Consider the following 17,062-nt stretch of genomic DNA (forward strand, 5'->3'; position numbering starts at 1 on the left):
ATCTGCGTGTCGCAGTCGTCGCGGCGCGCACGCGAAACAATACCAGTAACACGCCATTCACTCACACGCAGACGCAAACTGGCGAAGAAGAAGTACGCAACAACGCAACGCCAAATTGCAGCGTCAGTTGTTTATTCTTTCTGTTTTTTTTTTCTGCACCGCGTCGCGTTCGTGGTTCGTCTAATTATTTTGCGCTGTACGTAGATTATCTCCGCACTAATTATGACATTACAATAGCATCACTCGCGCGTCTAGAATGCGCAGTTTGCGAGTTAAAGACCCTGTGTGCGTTGCTCGTTTACTGATATTCTATGTAGGTATAACCGTTTCACGTTTTACGAGCTAGTATCATCATGTGCAATAGTGCAATCATTCATATTCTTGTGATGCGTTGAAAGGCATTCTGCAGCAATGGGAACAAACGGGTTCGGAGATTGGCGCTGACGAGGAAGGCAGAATTGCAAAGTAATTAATAATTAGTGCGCGTAAATTATGTCTATGTCTATGTCGTCGAAAGCTGCGTTACGCGCTCGCGCCTGTTATTAGTTATTTAAGTATAGTTTGTTAAATTAGCTTATTACACTTCTAGGTAAGTAGATTTTAATAAAAAGTGGTCTAACTATTGCTTTCTTGTATCTTGGACGTATTATTTGCCAACTCCACTAATAATATTCTTAATTTAAGTTTAAAGAATTGATAAATACTAAAATGCACATCAGCGCCATCTCGGTTTGAATCATATAACTAAAAATATTATTGAATTTCCATATCAGCTATTTTCCAATCTTTTATATATTTGATTTTAAATTTTTGCAACAAAAAATAGCCTATTTGCTTTTTCATGTTTAAAAATATCTCTATACCAAAATTTATCAAAAATAATTCAATAGCTTTTGCGTGAAAGGGTCATAAACAAACAAGCACACTCACATTTTGGTTTATGATATTATTTAGGATGTTTGAGTTGCAGTTGTTACAGCAGTAAAAATGTTAAAATTTAAAAAAAACATGGTATTTTTGCCATTGGCGACATTTTGTGTAGTGCGTAAAAATAAAAAGCATCATAATAATAAAATAATATATCCAATAGTTTTTTAAGCATTGAGAATGTAATAAAATGGATTCCTAAGAGGCATAAACTAGTTATTTAAAGTAAATAGACCTGAAAAACGTTTAGATTTCTATTTCCAACACGCCGACCTTCGAAATAATTTATTAATGATTATAATTTCAATCCGAAGAACGTCTATGAGCATTCGTGTCACTTTACCGTACGCAATTCTGTGTGTGTGTGTGTGTGAAGAATGTGGTGGCATCGAGTGAAACTTTTTCCGATTGCGCTGTGGCGTAAATATTTATTTATTCAACACACCTTCTCGCCCTCGGCCATCGGGCGATCGCAATGCATGACACGACGTTTTCGGTGCGTCAAGAGAAGACGCTCACGCTATGCTAATCGACACCGAAAACAAAAAGCCTGGTAATGTGAGTTTTATGCATTGCACGATTAGCAATTTATTGAAATCCTACAGTCCACAAGTATTTTATTGTGTGCGTATTATGTTTCATAATAAAATACGCGCCACAATTAGGTATTAAGCGCGGTGAGTCTTGACACGGCCAAGAAAGTTTCATCATTTTGCTGTGAATGTGTTGTGATCGATGGCGCACTTTGTAAACGCAGTATATATCCAGTATTTACCTATATAAGGCGTTGAAGTGCACGTTGAAGACGAAGATGTAACTTGTAATGAGCGTGCGATTGTTACTCAAACCTCACAGCCGCAATCGGCGCGGTTGGAGGATGATGGTTACACAAAAAACGATTTTTAGAAAAAACGCACTCAAGCAGGTGTAGCGTGCTCTTAAATGGTATAATTTACGCCTGATTATTCATCTTAACGCAATGGATTATTTATTATTGCATATTTGGCGTGGCGTGATTTACCTTTTGCGGACGCGGGATTTAAATTACGCGTAAATTATAAATTATGTAAAAACAAATGAAGATCGAATTACATTGCGGTGGCCACATTGGTCGTGATTATTGCTATTATGTTATACAATATAGTTTACGAAACAAGAGGATTAAATTGTCTACATTAACTTGTCTAAATCAAGTAAAACTGTTTTTTACACTAAATTTTAAACTAATAAATTTTCGAACAAAATATCATTAGAAAGGAAATGTACTGAATAGTTTCTTGGTGCGATTTCTACTTATTTCATTTTATTTGTATTTTTTTCTTGATTTTATTATGTGTGAAGTAATCTTCGCTAAAACTATTCAGTTTATTTCTTTAATTTTCGATTAAATATTTCTCTAAATCAGTTTTTCCTTATTTTTTTCTACATTGTGTTTTTCTGCGTCAATTTCAGAATTATTTTATTACATGAGCAAATTTTACTTAAAAAATGGAAAATTTAAATATTAAAGATCTATACTTAATTTATTTAAAGTTTGTTGATGAAAATGACTACAAATCATGTTTTTCGTTCATGAATATATGAATATCTTCTATAATAGGGTGACTGCACCAGTAATACACCATTTAAGCGTCATTTTGAAAGTAATTTTGATATTGTGACTCAATTATTACAACAATCAGTGCAAAAAAAGAGCTACATACTCTTTGTTTACCATAGAATCATGTAGCTTATTCCAATTTTCTTAATAGCTGTTAGGTTTCTTGTTATTTAACGATAAATGTGGAAAATCGCAATGTGCCTAAGGTTGACCAGACTGTACCAGCAGTAGACCAGACGTTGAGCCAATAGTGAACCACTTTTTTTTATGTAATAATCATCACAACTTTTCATCAGTCTACAAGTTTCAAGTAATACTTAAATGCTACAGGGCTTATAATGTTATTAACTAATTTAAGAACTAGATAATTATCAAAATTTCGCATCACTTACACAAGCGTCATAACTATAACACAATATTTATGAATTAACTTGAATCAAACAATATAAAACAAATCAAAATAAAAAGAAAACAATAAAAGTACTTCTGGAAAAATGATTACTTATTATTATATTTACTTTATTTTATTTGTGATCGTACTGTGGGGTATGTTGTATTTTCGACATATTTCCCTAATATTTGCACCTTTACTTATTTCGTCAATTGCTTTTAACTCATTTTCCTCCTTTTAGTTAAAAAAAAAACATTCTTTTTGGCAGCATTGTGTATACAAAAATGTGGGTGGTCAATTACAGGAATAAACTCTTGGTACAGATATTACCAGTAGTAAACCACTGGTCTACAACTGGCACATTGTGAATAATGGTATTCTTTTAGTAATAATATTTTATTGCAGCATTATGTAAACCTACATGTAAGAGAAAAAATAAAAAAATATATCAAAAAGCTAAATCACCAATTGTAGACCAAATGGTATATTACTGGAAAATCATTCAATTCGAGTTCCAGTAGTTTACCAATGGCAATTATGGATTTAAATTAGCATATTCAGATTAAATAAAACGTAATATTAATGCTTCACAGTGCATAGTACGCAATTGATTAGAAAAGCGGTTACAGAAATTGATATAAACAAAGATTTACACTGATTTAAGAAAACTTTCCGTCGACGTGTCGCTTATTAGAATGGCCGCTCGAAACGAAGTGCACGATTGTCGTTACGAATTTTGCTTTAAAAACTAATGTGGATGGCGTATTTGTCGGTTTTTTTTACGACTATATGATTCATAGAAGTACGACAGTTCTATCAAATATTAAAAAAGTGGCGGAAAGTTCGACAGAACGTTAATATTTTAATGTAAAAGTGGAAATGGTGCACTACTGGTGCCTGGTGCGGCACTGGTGCACCCACCCTATAAAAATAAATTGCAAAATCTGTTGGTTAGCGCATAACTCAACAACGCCTAAACCAATATTATCAATTCTTTTTTTAAACTATTCGTTTAAGTCCATGAATGGTTTTTACGGCGAGAAAAATTCTAATAATTGTCGGGAAAACCTTAAAGACAGCCATTTTCTATAGGATAAAAGTTGGCTTTGAGATTCAATAATAGTTATAGTTAAATAGTTGAATTCGAGATGGCGCGCTGAAGTGCATTATTAGCAATTCTTTATATAATTAATTTCTTTGAAATAAAATTGCAAATCTTATTGATAAAATTGACACATACTACTGTCAAGAACAAGAGAGTAAAAACAAATTACATTTTTATTAAACACTACCGGGACGAAGTCCTGGGCAAAAGCTAGTTGTTAATGAAAATGTCACTATATTTTGATCGAAGTACTCTTCTGTTTTTTTTATGTTTTCATTTTTACGAATATTTCAAGGGTTTTTTAAAATAATTTTTAAAATAAGTTTTATTTGTTTGCAGGTTGTAATAATCTCGCCCGATATGCCGACGAAGCGATAGTAGTCACAGATTGTGTTCTGGAAACGTCGTTGCACACCTCGCGGAAAACACCATCTGACGATGTTGTCGACGACAATGAAGCAACAACAGTTGAAATCCGTGACAGCGCGTCTAATTGGCGTGTGCGTTGCATTGTTGGTGATCGTGGTCGTGCCCACGCGATCCCACGTTGCGCTGACTTACCCGCCCGCGCGCAAGTACGACTTGGACTTTTTGGACAGCTCCAGGACGAAGCCGCCGTGCGGAATGCCCAAAGGTGAGCGATCTTGTTCTTGATTTACATTCGCTAAGCACGAGACTACTCTAAAATAAAAATAAAATAAAAACATTTTGAATATCAGTGTGGCGCCGAATTAAAATGCCGCAAACGAAATGAAATAAATCGAATAGTTTATTCTAATTTGTCTTACGTAAATATCTGCTCTAGATCTGTTGTAATTCCAAATGGAATTTAAACGTATGCATATAATAAACGGTTTGTTAGGTAAATGTTGTTGTGATTATGCTCGTAAACAAACGTAGGTATAGTTTTGCATTGAATGCCGGCTGTGTGGATTTATGCGTACCTAAATGTGCATAACTTTTATTTATTGTGGGAAGATGCGGGCAGATTTCGCTTTTTAATGAAATACATCATTTATTGCAATGTAAATACTTTTATTAAATAACAGATGACACAGATTTTAAATTACACTCAGATTTTTTTTTAAATTCTTTTATTATTAAAACATAAATATTGCAGAATACTATATAGGTATAATAATAATCGTAATGATTAGAAAGCATGTCATTGTCATTTAATCAGGTGCGTGTTTGTCGTTCGTTTCGACTGGCGATGGTCTATAACTCGTTGACCATTCTTTCGAAGTCGAATTCGAAACTTGCGCACAGTCGCGCAAACACGGCGCACGTCGACAGGTGAATGTTAAGTTTAGCGACCGCACCGACCGTACGAAAGGAGAAACAATGTCGACAATGTTACACTTTTCCAACAGGCGCTCGTATCATGCGTTAGTGTAGACTGGTTGTCGCTAATGTGTGGTATCAATTGCAAAAGAGAATGTGCATCACGTAGCGTGGCGTGCATTTATTAATGAAATGGCAACGTAACGGGTTTAACGAGGAAAACGGGAAAAGGAGTTATGGTATTAAATTTTGCTTGTAATTCCTGCACTATGAGTCATTACTTCGGTTGAATATAGATCAAAGTGTGTGTGAGGAATTTAATTCTCTATTATGAGGTTTATTATGTTATTGTTATAAATTTCCAATTGAAAAAAAAAAAAAAATAAGTTTTGAATTTATTCCACTTTTGAACGGTGATAACTGAAAAAATCACAATTTTCTCAAGATTCACTTTTTCTATCCGTAGATATTTATTTATGTTTGTCGGTATGTCTTTCAGATAATATTTTTGATTGAATTCAGTATACAATATGTCAAGTTTAATTTAAAAAATGTTAAGTTTTTGCTGCAAAATATATACTTTTTTTTCAAATTCTTGTAATTCATGTATTTTGACTCATATTCTAGTGAATTTAAGTTAAAATACGTTGTATCTAATTTTCTAAATAGCATAAAAATTAAGTTTTTGAGATTTTTTTCTATTGGGTATTCGAAAATATTTTCTAAGAATTTATTAAGTCATACCAGAAATGTGGATAATTTTATGCTCTATGCTTTTGTACAAAATTTATCTTACAATTCAAGTTAAAAATGCTTAAAATTTAAGTTTTTGTTTTGAAAGTTAGGCTTTTATTTACTAATTTCCAATTATCTCCAACGCTTGACATGACAAATTTGTGAAAACGTTAACACTAATTAGAAATGTGGGAAAGTCAACCTCTATATTCCATGATTCGCCAATCTGTCAGTCACGTTCGGCGCTATGCTTGTGCAATCTGAAAATGCTCAATTGCGAAGCGAACAATCCCGCGTAATTTCGACGTAATTTGCGGTTTTAGCATTTACACATAGTATTTAAAATCCATCGGATATACCCACCCACATAATTAGCTCCACAGTCTACATTCTATTTAGGTTCACCTTAGGAGGTGCTGCATACTCTACATTGCCGGTTTCGGTACGAATTAAAAGACCTACAAAGTGAATTCTTATACGGACAATGTAATTGTAATCGCACGTACGTGATTCATAGTCGAGCAGTGCCCAAGGTCGGGCGCTGAATTCGTGAAATGCTTTTGCGTTCGTGCATCGCACACCATCGAAGTCTCCGTTGCACCGGGGCATAGAATGTGATTCCATACATTAAAGATACGTAAATATTTCGTTACCGTTACGTTTCATTACACTTATTACCGATTCCGAAGCGTTCGCTGTTTGTTTATAATTTCAAATCAGATTAAGTCGCCAGCCAAAGCTGGAATCTGGTTCGTTGCACGCTCGAACGTGTTTCTCGATGGAATTCCGATTTAGTTTATTTACCTGATCACGCACAGCTAGTTATTATTGTAATAAAATTATCACAAACTACCGTAGCATGATTGGTCGAATTTCAAGTGAAAGTGCTAACTTATAAAACTAAATTAATATACTCGAAATTATTGAATAAATATACTTTCAAACCATTCAACATTATAGCCAATTATGGTCAATTATTTTTTGTTGTTTCTGGCCTTGATAAACACCGTTTAATGTGTTTTGCGTTCAAACATGTTGTTTTAGAATTAGAGTAATTGTAGATAATTGTTTCAATTTAATAATTTCTGTTATTGCAGGAAACATTCGAACATCATTCTTGTCCGGCAGCAAATTCAACGTTTCATGGCACCTTGGTTATCCACACCGAGTAATTTCTTATGCTTTTTGTTTAAATTGTGTTTATAGTCTTTTTAAATTACAGGGTGGATTCAAAATTCAATTATTGGATGAACTAGAGCGACCAGTATTGGACTTGACGCCGAGTATTCAAAATTCTGAGTTTCTTTCTAACGATGCGACGTATGTTAACATTAATTTTTGTGCAAATAATAGGTTTAATTGTAAATATAAAATTTCTTCAGTGCCCAGACATTCCAAGTTCAATTGCCTTCAAATTACACGTGCAATAATTGCACGCTGCGACTTATCCGGCAGGCGATTGAATGGGGAGCAAATTACAAATTCTGGTCGTGCGCCGATGTCGACATTAAAGCACGTGGGTTATACAAACATTTTTGGTTTGGCTTATGATTAATTATTCCAAACACATGTTTCCGCAGGTAAAGAATTCCGTGAGACGTGCAACGGCCACGGTCGCTACTTGCTCGGAAGGTGTAAGTGTGATCGTTTGTACTACGGCGATCGTTGTCAGTTCAGAGACGAATGCTTCGAGGACAGCGATTGCGGCAATCACGGGAAGTGCATTGATGTTGATGCGACGACGGCCCCCCGACAGCAATGCTATTGTCTGTTAGGATGGTTCGGCCCGGGATGCAACAAAAGTATGACTTTCGAAATGTACCGCTAAACACCTTTTTAATCCTGCCATTCATGCGCTTTTCTTTGTGTATAGAATCGCCAGTTAGATCAACCGATATCGATTTCGGCCTCTACAGCAGCAAGCAGTTGAGCAACAATCTTAAATTGTACTGGCGCATTTTGAGAGAGCACAAAGAATTGGAGGTTGTGCTTGTGGCGAACGGTACTTCTTACGTTGGTTTAGGTTGGCGGCCAAGGTCTTTCACGAAGAGCTGCAAAAATTGGCCACAGATTGGTCCCTTGGCTAATGTCAAGTCTGAATCTGAACCTAAGGCAGAGCCTGAACCCAGTGCTGAACCTGAACCAGAACCAAAGTCAGAACCGGAACCAACTGCCGAGCCAAAGGCTGAGCCCGAACCAACAGCAGAGCCAGAACCCACTGCTGAATCAAAAGCTGAACCTGAACCAACTGCGGAGCCTAAAGCTGAGCCTGAACCAGAACCGACTGCTGAACCTAAGTCGGAACCAGAACCAACAGCAGAGCCCAAGGCGGAACCTGAACCAGAACCTACTGCTGAACCCAAGGCAGAACCGGAACCTACTACAACTGCCGAACCAACAACAACTGTTAAATCAAAGTATAGGAAGTCTTTGTATTCAAGACGTTCTGCATCCCTCGTATTCTAGCGTCTCATCGAGATCAACCTGATGGCACGATTGAGACCAGTGTTTCTTTCAAAGTCAGCACCAAGCAGGGCAGAAAACGACGTGCTATTGAAGGTAAGTCTAACTCTATGTATACAAGTCACATTACATGCTATAGTCGTGCACAACTAAAATCAGATTGCTGTACAAATCGTAAATCGCGCACTAGACGCACATGCAACTCAGTAGTTTACAATTATTTATTAACACTATCACTACACGTTGAATTAGTTATTTTAATGTATTACACGTAGTTAGAGACTAGAATATGATTACGAACACTCTGTATAAAACAATCTTTAAAACTGTTGATCGTTTTTAAACTAATTGTTGGTGGTTGGTCATTTCGTGTTTCTTGTAGAATCTAAGCCAGGTCAAGCGTCGAAGGATGAAGGCGAATCGGTACCCGAACCTACCGCTGAACCCAAATCTGAACCTGAGCCCGAACCAAAATCTGAACCTGAACCAGAACCCAAATCTGAACCAGAACCTGAGCCAAAGTCCGAACCTGAACCAGAACCTAAGTCAGAACCAGAGCCGGAACCCAAATCAGAACCTGAACCAGAACCCAAATCGGAACCTGAACCGGAACCTAAATCAGAACCTGAACCAGAACCCAAGTCAGAACCTGAACCGGAACCCAAGTCTGAACCGGAACCTGAACCAAAATCCGAACCAGAACCAACTTCCGAGCCAAAATCCGAACCGGAACCAAGCAGCGAACCAAAACCCGAAACCAAAAAACAATTCGCTAATACTCAATCTGTGCCAAAGAAAGGAAACCAAGGTAAACATCAAGCGATATTCTACAAAATATCATCCGCCATCAAGCCCATCACTTTTGTTGTTGAACTAACACATGCTTTTCCATTTTCATCTGCAACATTCGACTAATCAATAATAAAATGCTTCATAATATTAAAATATTGAACCGAATCTAATATTAATTTGTATTGTGCAGAAATACTAAATCCGTACACACCAAAACACGACTTTAGCCCAATGGACTGTACCGATATCATTATCGGTTCTGCTAGAGACACAGCTAGCAGAATTGGAGACTATTACACTCGTGATAGGTCCACCCCAAGAACTGACAACTTCTGGGGAGGAAAGAACGATTTGACTGCCGCCATGGGCTTTGAAAAGAACGGTGTGACAACAATATTATTCCGAAGGAAGTTGGAAGCAGTGGATCCATCAGATCACACTATTGAAGAAGATTTGATGCACGTGATTTGGGCACAAGGTCAAGAAATGGGCAAATACATTCATGTACCCAAATCGGGAATTGAAGCGTCGCCAGCGTCGGTGAAAGACTTTTACAAACCGGATGAACTTAAGTATCATGGTCATGGTAGTCAGCGCGGTGCTTTGACACTAAACTTCTTCGGTAAGTTAATCAAGTTTCAAAATTTAAACCTCACCAATTTATAAACTATTTGTCGTAGATGAAAAGAAAAAATCTGAGGAGTTAGTAGATTTAAATACTAGATTCGGCGGAGCAGAAGAAGGAAAACCTGCACCTTCAAAAGATGAATATACTCCGCATTGTGGCGGCGAATGGAAGTTACCAAGAGGGTGCAATGTTGAAAACCGCACTTGCGAATATTCCGCAAAGTGGGAATATGTACCACGCAAAGATGAGATTCGATTTACAATTACAACCAAACATACTGATACATGGACGGGTATTGCCTTCTCAGATGATGAAAAAATGGTAATTAGCGGATTTATTTTGTAATTAATACAATATAACAATATTGTGTTTCTCTGCAGTCGCAAACCGACGCAATTCTTGGCTGGGTAGACAAAACTGGAAGACCATTCTTAATGGACACTTGGATCAGTGGATACACACAACCTTTACTGGATAGTTCTCAAGGCGTTTACAATGCTAGCGGACGTATAGTTGATGGTGTAACAACGTTGTCGTTTAACAGGAAACGAATCACCAATGACCCCAAGGTACGACAAATTTAATTCTTTTGTTTCCCGGATGTAAAATTATTATGTGTACATTTTAGGACTTGGCATTTACTGACGACAAATGCCTCTTTATGATGTTCCCCGTCAAAGGTGGTGCTTTCAACAGCGTCAATAAAAAAATCAGGAAACATGAGGTCATTCCAAGTATTTCAATTGAAAGAATATGCATTAAGTCATGTGGAGATGGTCAGTATCATCAAAATATACCACAAATGTGTCCTAATATTGAAAATTTTGCAGATTCACTTTATGATCCAATAACCACTCAGGAGCCACCAGGTCTAGGTTACAACATTGAAGTGAAGATAGTTGAATTAGGCGAGAACTTCCACGCACCAAAACCGGGAACGATTGAGTTTGAAGACTTATCAAACACAATCAATAATAACTTCAAACCTGTTTTTAACAGGATACCTGGGTACAAATCAATGCATGTTGAAGATATTAAAGAGTAAGACAATCAAAAGAAGCATAGGAATTGTATATTTATTTTGACTTGTTCTTTTAGGGAAGACAATAATGTTGTTGCGGTAATGCATCTTCAGTTAGATCGTGCCACAAGCGAGAAAGGACGTGCCCTGACCGATGAGAATGAACATTTGGAACAAGTTCTGAAACCGATCAAGGAAAGTGTTGAAAGTGGACGAGTGGGCGCTCTAAAATTAGACCCTGACTATTTGGTGTTTGAACCACAGAGTTGTAAGTTCTTATAGCTGAGTACCCTGAAGAAATAGTATTGAATGGTGTTTATTTTCAGTGACATCCAATATTATTGCGGATACGTCCAAGAACGAAGACAGTTTCTTCCAGTTCTCTGAGATGAAACTGTACGTTGTGTTGGGCTGCATTGCCGCATTGGTGCTGGTTGCACTCGTTCAAGCCAGTTGTACGATATACAAGACAGCCACAAAGAAATCGTCCAGTCATAAGGTAACAGAACTGTGAGACTATCTGCTTCCTCACTTTTAAAATCCCCGTATCAAACATATCAAACGGGCAAGTACTAGAAATGAAATTAATCATTTATCGTTTTGCCATTTTTGCGTGTTGCGTGTGCCATTTTTTGGATATTAACAAATTCGTTGCGTTTGATTTCATCCATCGTTTGTATTACCTGTATTTGTGCTTGTTGATTATTAATCTTTTGTATTGCATGTTGTAATGGCTTGTAAATCTACAATGTTTGCGTTTGCTCTGTACTCGCAAACTAAACGCATGGCATGGTTGATGCATTATGGTACGTATACGTAGGCGGTGTACAGTCTGCATCTTGGCCCAAATTACTACCAGGGTGGGTATACGATGCGATCGCGGGGTGATTACTTACCCCACTGGGCTCCTCCTACAATCGATAGGTCACACTGGTGACCAGTGGGGTAAGTGTTAGCCAATTTAACAAACAAAATGCAAATTTAGTAGAAGTAGATGATCTTTCTTTTCTTAAGGTGCAGGTGCTATTGCAGACTGTCAAAGTTTGCATCTTCACAATTTTCAGACAACTCCAGAACACGATATGGACACAAACGGAACCGATACGAAACCAATCTGTGGCCTATATTAATATTTAATATTTACCTTTACGCTGTGCTTGCTCATTATCAAATCACGCTGATTTCATGGTCTGTTATTGGAATCACAATTTAATAACTACATCTTGTTCATAGCACTCGTAGTGAAACTCCTAATTAAATCTAATTATATTTAAATTATTGATTATTTCAGGATCATCTCATTCCCAACTCGGCATGGAAGGACTATTCCGCCGCTAATACCAACTACGCATTCGAGACCTACGACGACGAAAAGAAGCACCATCATCACATGCACAACGGCAAGAACCGAAGTGAAACCCTCCCGGCCAAGGCCCGCGGACCCCGACCACAGGGACGACCTCCAAGCGTGCCCAACCAAGGTGGCGGAGGTGGTCCCCCAGGAGGTGGGGAACGTTACATGATGGGTGACACGCGTTCCTTGCAACGACCTGGAGGTCGCGGTTATGCTCAGCCCAACACTCTTGAGCGGAGTACGTTTTCGCTACCCCGTACAGCGTATGACCGCCACCGGCCGCCTCATGACATGCAGCCCGACTTCTACTTTATGCCATCGCAGCGGAAGTATTCGGGCGAGGTTGTTCGCGTGTACGTCGATTACAATAACCAGAAATAATCATACAGTCAAAAATATTGAGCGGACGTTGGACTGATGTTTAATGCTCTTTACATTAAACGCAAATACAAAGAGACTTTGTAGTGAATGCAGTGGAATAATTCTTTCATCTGATGGAAACTAAAGTAGTAAATATGTATTATTTTACAGTATATAAAAGATAAGTGGAAATAATGAACATTGAAGAGCGGCGGATGATGATCCAACAAACAAACGTTAAGTTTTTACAGAATAATTCTAAGAAGTGTATATAATTACGCCTATTTTTAATTAATAAAGTTACGTTAAATAAACATGGATGACTTTTACTATATCTGATCCTAGACTATATTTTGTTTTGGTATGAACAAAAAGAAACAAAATTTTGTTAAGGAAATTTTTTATATAAGTCGCTCCCAACAACGCTTTTTTACGATTTTCTGATAATCCGGTAAAAATGTATCAAATAATACAAATGAACTCATCTTTAATGACAGTCTGAACGTTGATATTAAATATTAATATAAAATTGACTAGATATACGACGTTCCTCTGCAACTTTTTGAAATTGGAGCATTAGCCCTTCTTCCAAAGGATTTGTGCCTCCAGGAGTTAAATAAAATTGAAAGTTTCGTATTATCATCACCAACGCCATTTTTAGTTGAGTCTTAGCAAATCTTTGACCTTTAAGTAACAACAAACAACAATCAATCAATTTCAATTTATAGACTTACACTAAAATGTAATAACTTACCAGGACAGCTTCTTCTACCTTCCCCAAATGGCATATACACACATTGCTTCTCATATTTCTCCTTATGCTTCTCTGAAAAACGCTCAGGTTCAAACTTTTCAGGATCCGGATAGAAAATTTCATCTTTGTGCACCCCAGCAATAGATATGACAACGAAAGTACCTCTCTCTAAATACTTATCAACCTGGGGTAATTTATATCTTCTTGTACACTTTCTTTCTAATACTGTAATTGGCGGATGTTTTCTTAATATTTCTTGCACCACTTGCTCCAAATATTTTAATTCATTTAATTCGTCATAACCAAATTTACCGTGGTTTTTCTCTAGGGAATGCATAATTTCCGTACGAATTTTGTTTTGTACACGTTCACTCCGTGCCAACTCATACAAAGCAAAACTAAGCACTTTGACTGTTGCAGAAAATCCGTGAATGTAGAAAAAGAAACACTGATTTATTATGTCGTACATTGTCAATTTATCTTCCTCAGGCAAGTCATCGATTTCATAATCATGATTGTGTATTTCCATTAATAATTGCAGGAAGTCTTTATGACTTATACTATTGCAATGTCGTTTTTTAATGTATTTTAGTACAGTTTTCGCGAAAAACTCTTCAGCTTCTCGGGGATAATTTAAAACACCATAATATCTTGCCACATTTGGGTACATCCTACGTACGTGATCCAATAACACCTCCTTCTTTGATTTCACCAGTAAACAATCTTCAAACCACTTAAAATCTTCATTTGCGTCCATTCCCAACACACAATTCATTAACACATCACGAGTGATATTTTCAACGAGACTCTTCAAATCCACACTCAATCCTTGAGATACGTAGAAGTCTAGTAGACCAACAAGCGGTGCATAACTGTCTTGCATTGTTGGTATTAACAATCGTATCTTTGGTGGTGATAGCACTTTTTTCACTTTAGCCGAAAGCATTCGCCACTTGTGTCCATAAGCATGAAAAACGTGTGCACAAAGTTTCTGATCTCTCATATTGTGGTAGGAAACACGTGAGGAAAAATGCCAAAAGTCTTTTACCAGGATTTGCCTTATCAGCGATGGGTTGATGGGAACAAATATCGGATTTGTAAATAAATATATTCCACCGTACGAGACTTGTTTGTAACGGAAATATTTGTAAAACGCCTCTACCTGCTGATACAGATTGTTTTCCATTATATTCCTGAAACTGCCCCATGGTATCTTGGCTGGGAAGAATGCTACTTCTTTACGTTTCCAATACGAAAATTTTATGTTGAAATACGCTAATGTTGTGGCAAACGCAACAATTACAACAGCAATGTACCACATTTTTGTGTACTATCCAAATAAATCGAATTCATCAAAATTTCTATAATCTGTCAGGGTTATTATCGATTTGAATCCATATCTATGAGATAAACAATTTAATTTTGTGATAATTAAATTTTTGATTCGCAATAATAAAAATTACTTGATAAAACTGGTTTTAAATTTACATTATTTTATAAACAGTGATTTTTTGTTTGCAGATTAGACAACAATAAAAATGTCATTTAATAAACAAGTTATTTTGAAATAATTATCTGCTTCATTGATTGTTTCCCAAAGCAAAACATACGGAATGTGGTTTTAGCAATAAATTACGATAGCACCTTAATTTCGGTGACATTGAGATAAGAATGACTGTGCAAATAAACATATTAGTAAAACGTGTCTGTTACCAGCTTAAAACTTGGATGTTTCAACATACTTTTAAAGTAGGTAGTACCCAGATTGAATTATCATTCAAGTAGAATAACAAAATGAGTGTATATGTTATTTGATTCGTCAGTTGTAGCCAAAATGTTGCTATTGCTACTTATATTTCTACTTACATTAGTGGTTTTGGTAGTGACCTATTTTCGACAAAAGTTTACTTATTGGAAATCAAAGAATATTTTAACCCTGCCATATCCGTCTATACCATGGGGACACATCAACAACCCTTTAAGTTCAACAACTACCAACATGGGAATTCATCTCATGGAAGTGTATCAATACATCAAGTTCTATAAAGAAATTCACGGTGGAATATACATGGCATCTACTCCAGTTTATGTTCCCGTAAACTTAGAACTAATAAAATGCATTCTCATCAAAGATTTCAATCATTTTGATGAGAAAGGAATGTATTATCATGAAGAAGCACAACCGATCAGCGCGCATATGTTCCAAATAGGAGGAGAAAAATGGCGCAGAATTAGACAAAAAGTCTCGCCGACTTTTACCAGCGGAAAACTAAAAGGGATGTTTCCGATTGTGCATAACTGCGTAAAACCCATGCTGGAGTTTGTTGCTACACAAGATGTGTTTGACATTAAACGAGTTTCGGCAGATTTTACCATTGATGTTATTGGTAATTGTGCTTTTGGTCTCGAAATTAACAGTTTCAAAAATGAACACTCTGAATTCTACAAGTTTGGAAAGAAAATATTTATGACAGACACTTTTAGAGCATTTAGCCGTTTGTGCACCATGTTTTTCCCAAATATTTGTCACGCGTTAAATATTGTTAACCATTACAAAGATGTTGAAGCGTTTTTCACTGAGATTGTTACTGAAACTGTGAAGCTCAGAGAAGAAGGCAAAGTTCCTAAACGAGAGGATTTTATTAACTTGCTTATTGAGCTAAAACGTGAAGACAAAGGTATTACTATTCAAGACATCATTACCCAATCATTTTTATTCTTTGCTGCTGGTTTTGAGACATCTTCAAGTGCAATTAGTCATTTACTTTTTGAAACGGCTCAACAACCAGCAATTCAGCATAAAATCAAAAAGGAAATTGAAGAAGTACTGAATAAACATAATGGCCAATTGACATATGAAGGAATTCACGAGATGACTTACTTGAGTCAAGTAATGGAAGGTAAATTTATTAAGAGAAGAATCGAAATCCGTAAAATATATTTCTTGTTATCTTATAGAAACACTACGTAAATATCCAAGTGTAACAGTAATGCATCGAGAGTGTTCAAGAGATTATCAAGTTCCCGGGACAAATTTAACTCTAGAAAAAGGTACATTGGTATTCATTCCAACGCTGGCTATTCACTGGGACGATGATATTTATCCTCGGCCTCATGTATTTGACCCTGAGCGTTTCTCTGCCGAAAAAAAGAAAGAAAGAGAAGTTTGCAGTTGGCTTGGATTTGGTGAAGGCCCTCGACAATGCATTGGTGGATAAATTTTATAATTTATAATACGGTTTAATTAATATTATTTTTTAGGTTTACGTTTTGCCCATCTTCAAACAAAAATTGCTTTAGTGTCTTTGTTTAAAGAGTACAATTTCAATTTGCATGAAAGTTCCAGGCAGCCTTTAACGTTTAGTAAAGCACATATCCTGTCTTCAAAAGGAAGTATTATGCTTGAGAAACAAAAGTGGAGTGATACCAACCTGGAAAACTTTTTAAAAGAAGATCGTCAGATTCTTAAAGAGCGCGGAATGAAAATGGATGATATTTTGAAACTACTACAATCCGGAAAAATACCTCTTGATTCATCTCATATGGAGTTATTGTATAACAAAGTATCAGAAGAAATGAAAAAATAAGTTTTTTTGCTATTGTGTTAATTTTTTGTTAGAATTTTGAATAAAAGTGATTCAAAAGTTA

At 36.3% G+C, this 17,062-nt stretch overlaps 3 protein-coding genes across 4 annotated transcripts in view; 2 read left to right on the forward strand and 1 right to left on the reverse strand.

Moving 5' to 3' along the window:
- Positions 1-12,974, forward strand: part of LOC135799467 (uncharacterized) — a 31,238-nt gene extending 18,264 nt beyond the window's left edge. Inside the window, 16 exon segments of the mRNA XM_065312589.1 lie at positions 4,363-4,657; positions 7,140-7,210; positions 7,265-7,362; positions 7,425-7,558; positions 7,623-7,844; positions 7,916-8,488; positions 8,491-8,589; positions 8,921-9,313; positions 9,488-9,919; positions 9,978-10,246; positions 10,306-10,494; positions 10,554-10,701; positions 10,756-10,966; positions 11,024-11,214; positions 11,273-11,445; positions 12,238-12,974. Coding sequence (XP_065168661.1) covers positions 4,462-4,657; positions 7,140-7,210; positions 7,265-7,362; positions 7,425-7,558; positions 7,623-7,844; positions 7,916-8,488; positions 8,491-8,589; positions 8,921-9,313; positions 9,488-9,919; positions 9,978-10,246; positions 10,306-10,494; positions 10,554-10,701; positions 10,756-10,966; positions 11,024-11,214; positions 11,273-11,445; positions 12,238-12,681 — 3,843 coding nt within the window. The 5' untranslated portion in view covers positions 4,363-4,461 and the 3' untranslated portion in view covers positions 12,682-12,974.
- LOC135799465 (cytochrome P450 6a8-like) lies at positions 12,903-14,914 on the reverse strand. The gene is made up of 2 exons (XM_065312585.1): positions 13,415-14,914; positions 12,903-13,344 (listed from the first exon to the last, which is right to left on the reverse strand). Exons 1-2 carry the CDS (start codon positions 14,733-14,735, stop codon positions 13,172-13,174), a joined length of 1,494 nt encoding a protein of 497 aa, XP_065168657.1. The 5' UTR covers positions 14,736-14,914; the 3' UTR covers positions 12,903-13,171.
- A 6-nt stretch (positions 14,915-14,920) lies between these two features.
- LOC135799464 (probable cytochrome P450 6a23) lies at positions 14,921-17,062 on the forward strand. Of its 2 annotated transcripts, XM_065312584.1 has the most exons (4): positions 14,921-15,163; positions 15,238-16,314; positions 16,373-16,624; positions 16,676-17,062. In XM_065312584.1, exons 2-4 carry the CDS (start codon positions 15,249-15,251, stop codon positions 16,999-17,001), a joined length of 1,644 nt encoding a protein of 547 aa, XP_065168656.1. In that variant the 5' UTR covers positions 14,921-15,163; positions 15,238-15,248; the 3' UTR covers positions 17,002-17,062. The 2 variants fall into 2 exon arrangements, with proteins under 2 accessions (XP_065168656.1, XP_065168655.1); XM_065312583.1 differs by lacking the exon at positions 14,921-15,163 and having other exon boundaries at positions 15,170-16,314.

This window comes from Atheta coriaria, unplaced genomic scaffold (assembly GCF_025399875.1).
Source record: "Atheta coriaria isolate IRGN ID8LTWV9N9 unplaced genomic scaffold, Caltech_Dcor_3.1 hic_scaffold_9_pilon, whole genome shotgun sequence".
NCBI lineage: Eukaryota > Metazoa > Arthropoda > Insecta > Coleoptera > Staphylinidae > Dalotia > Dalotia coriaria.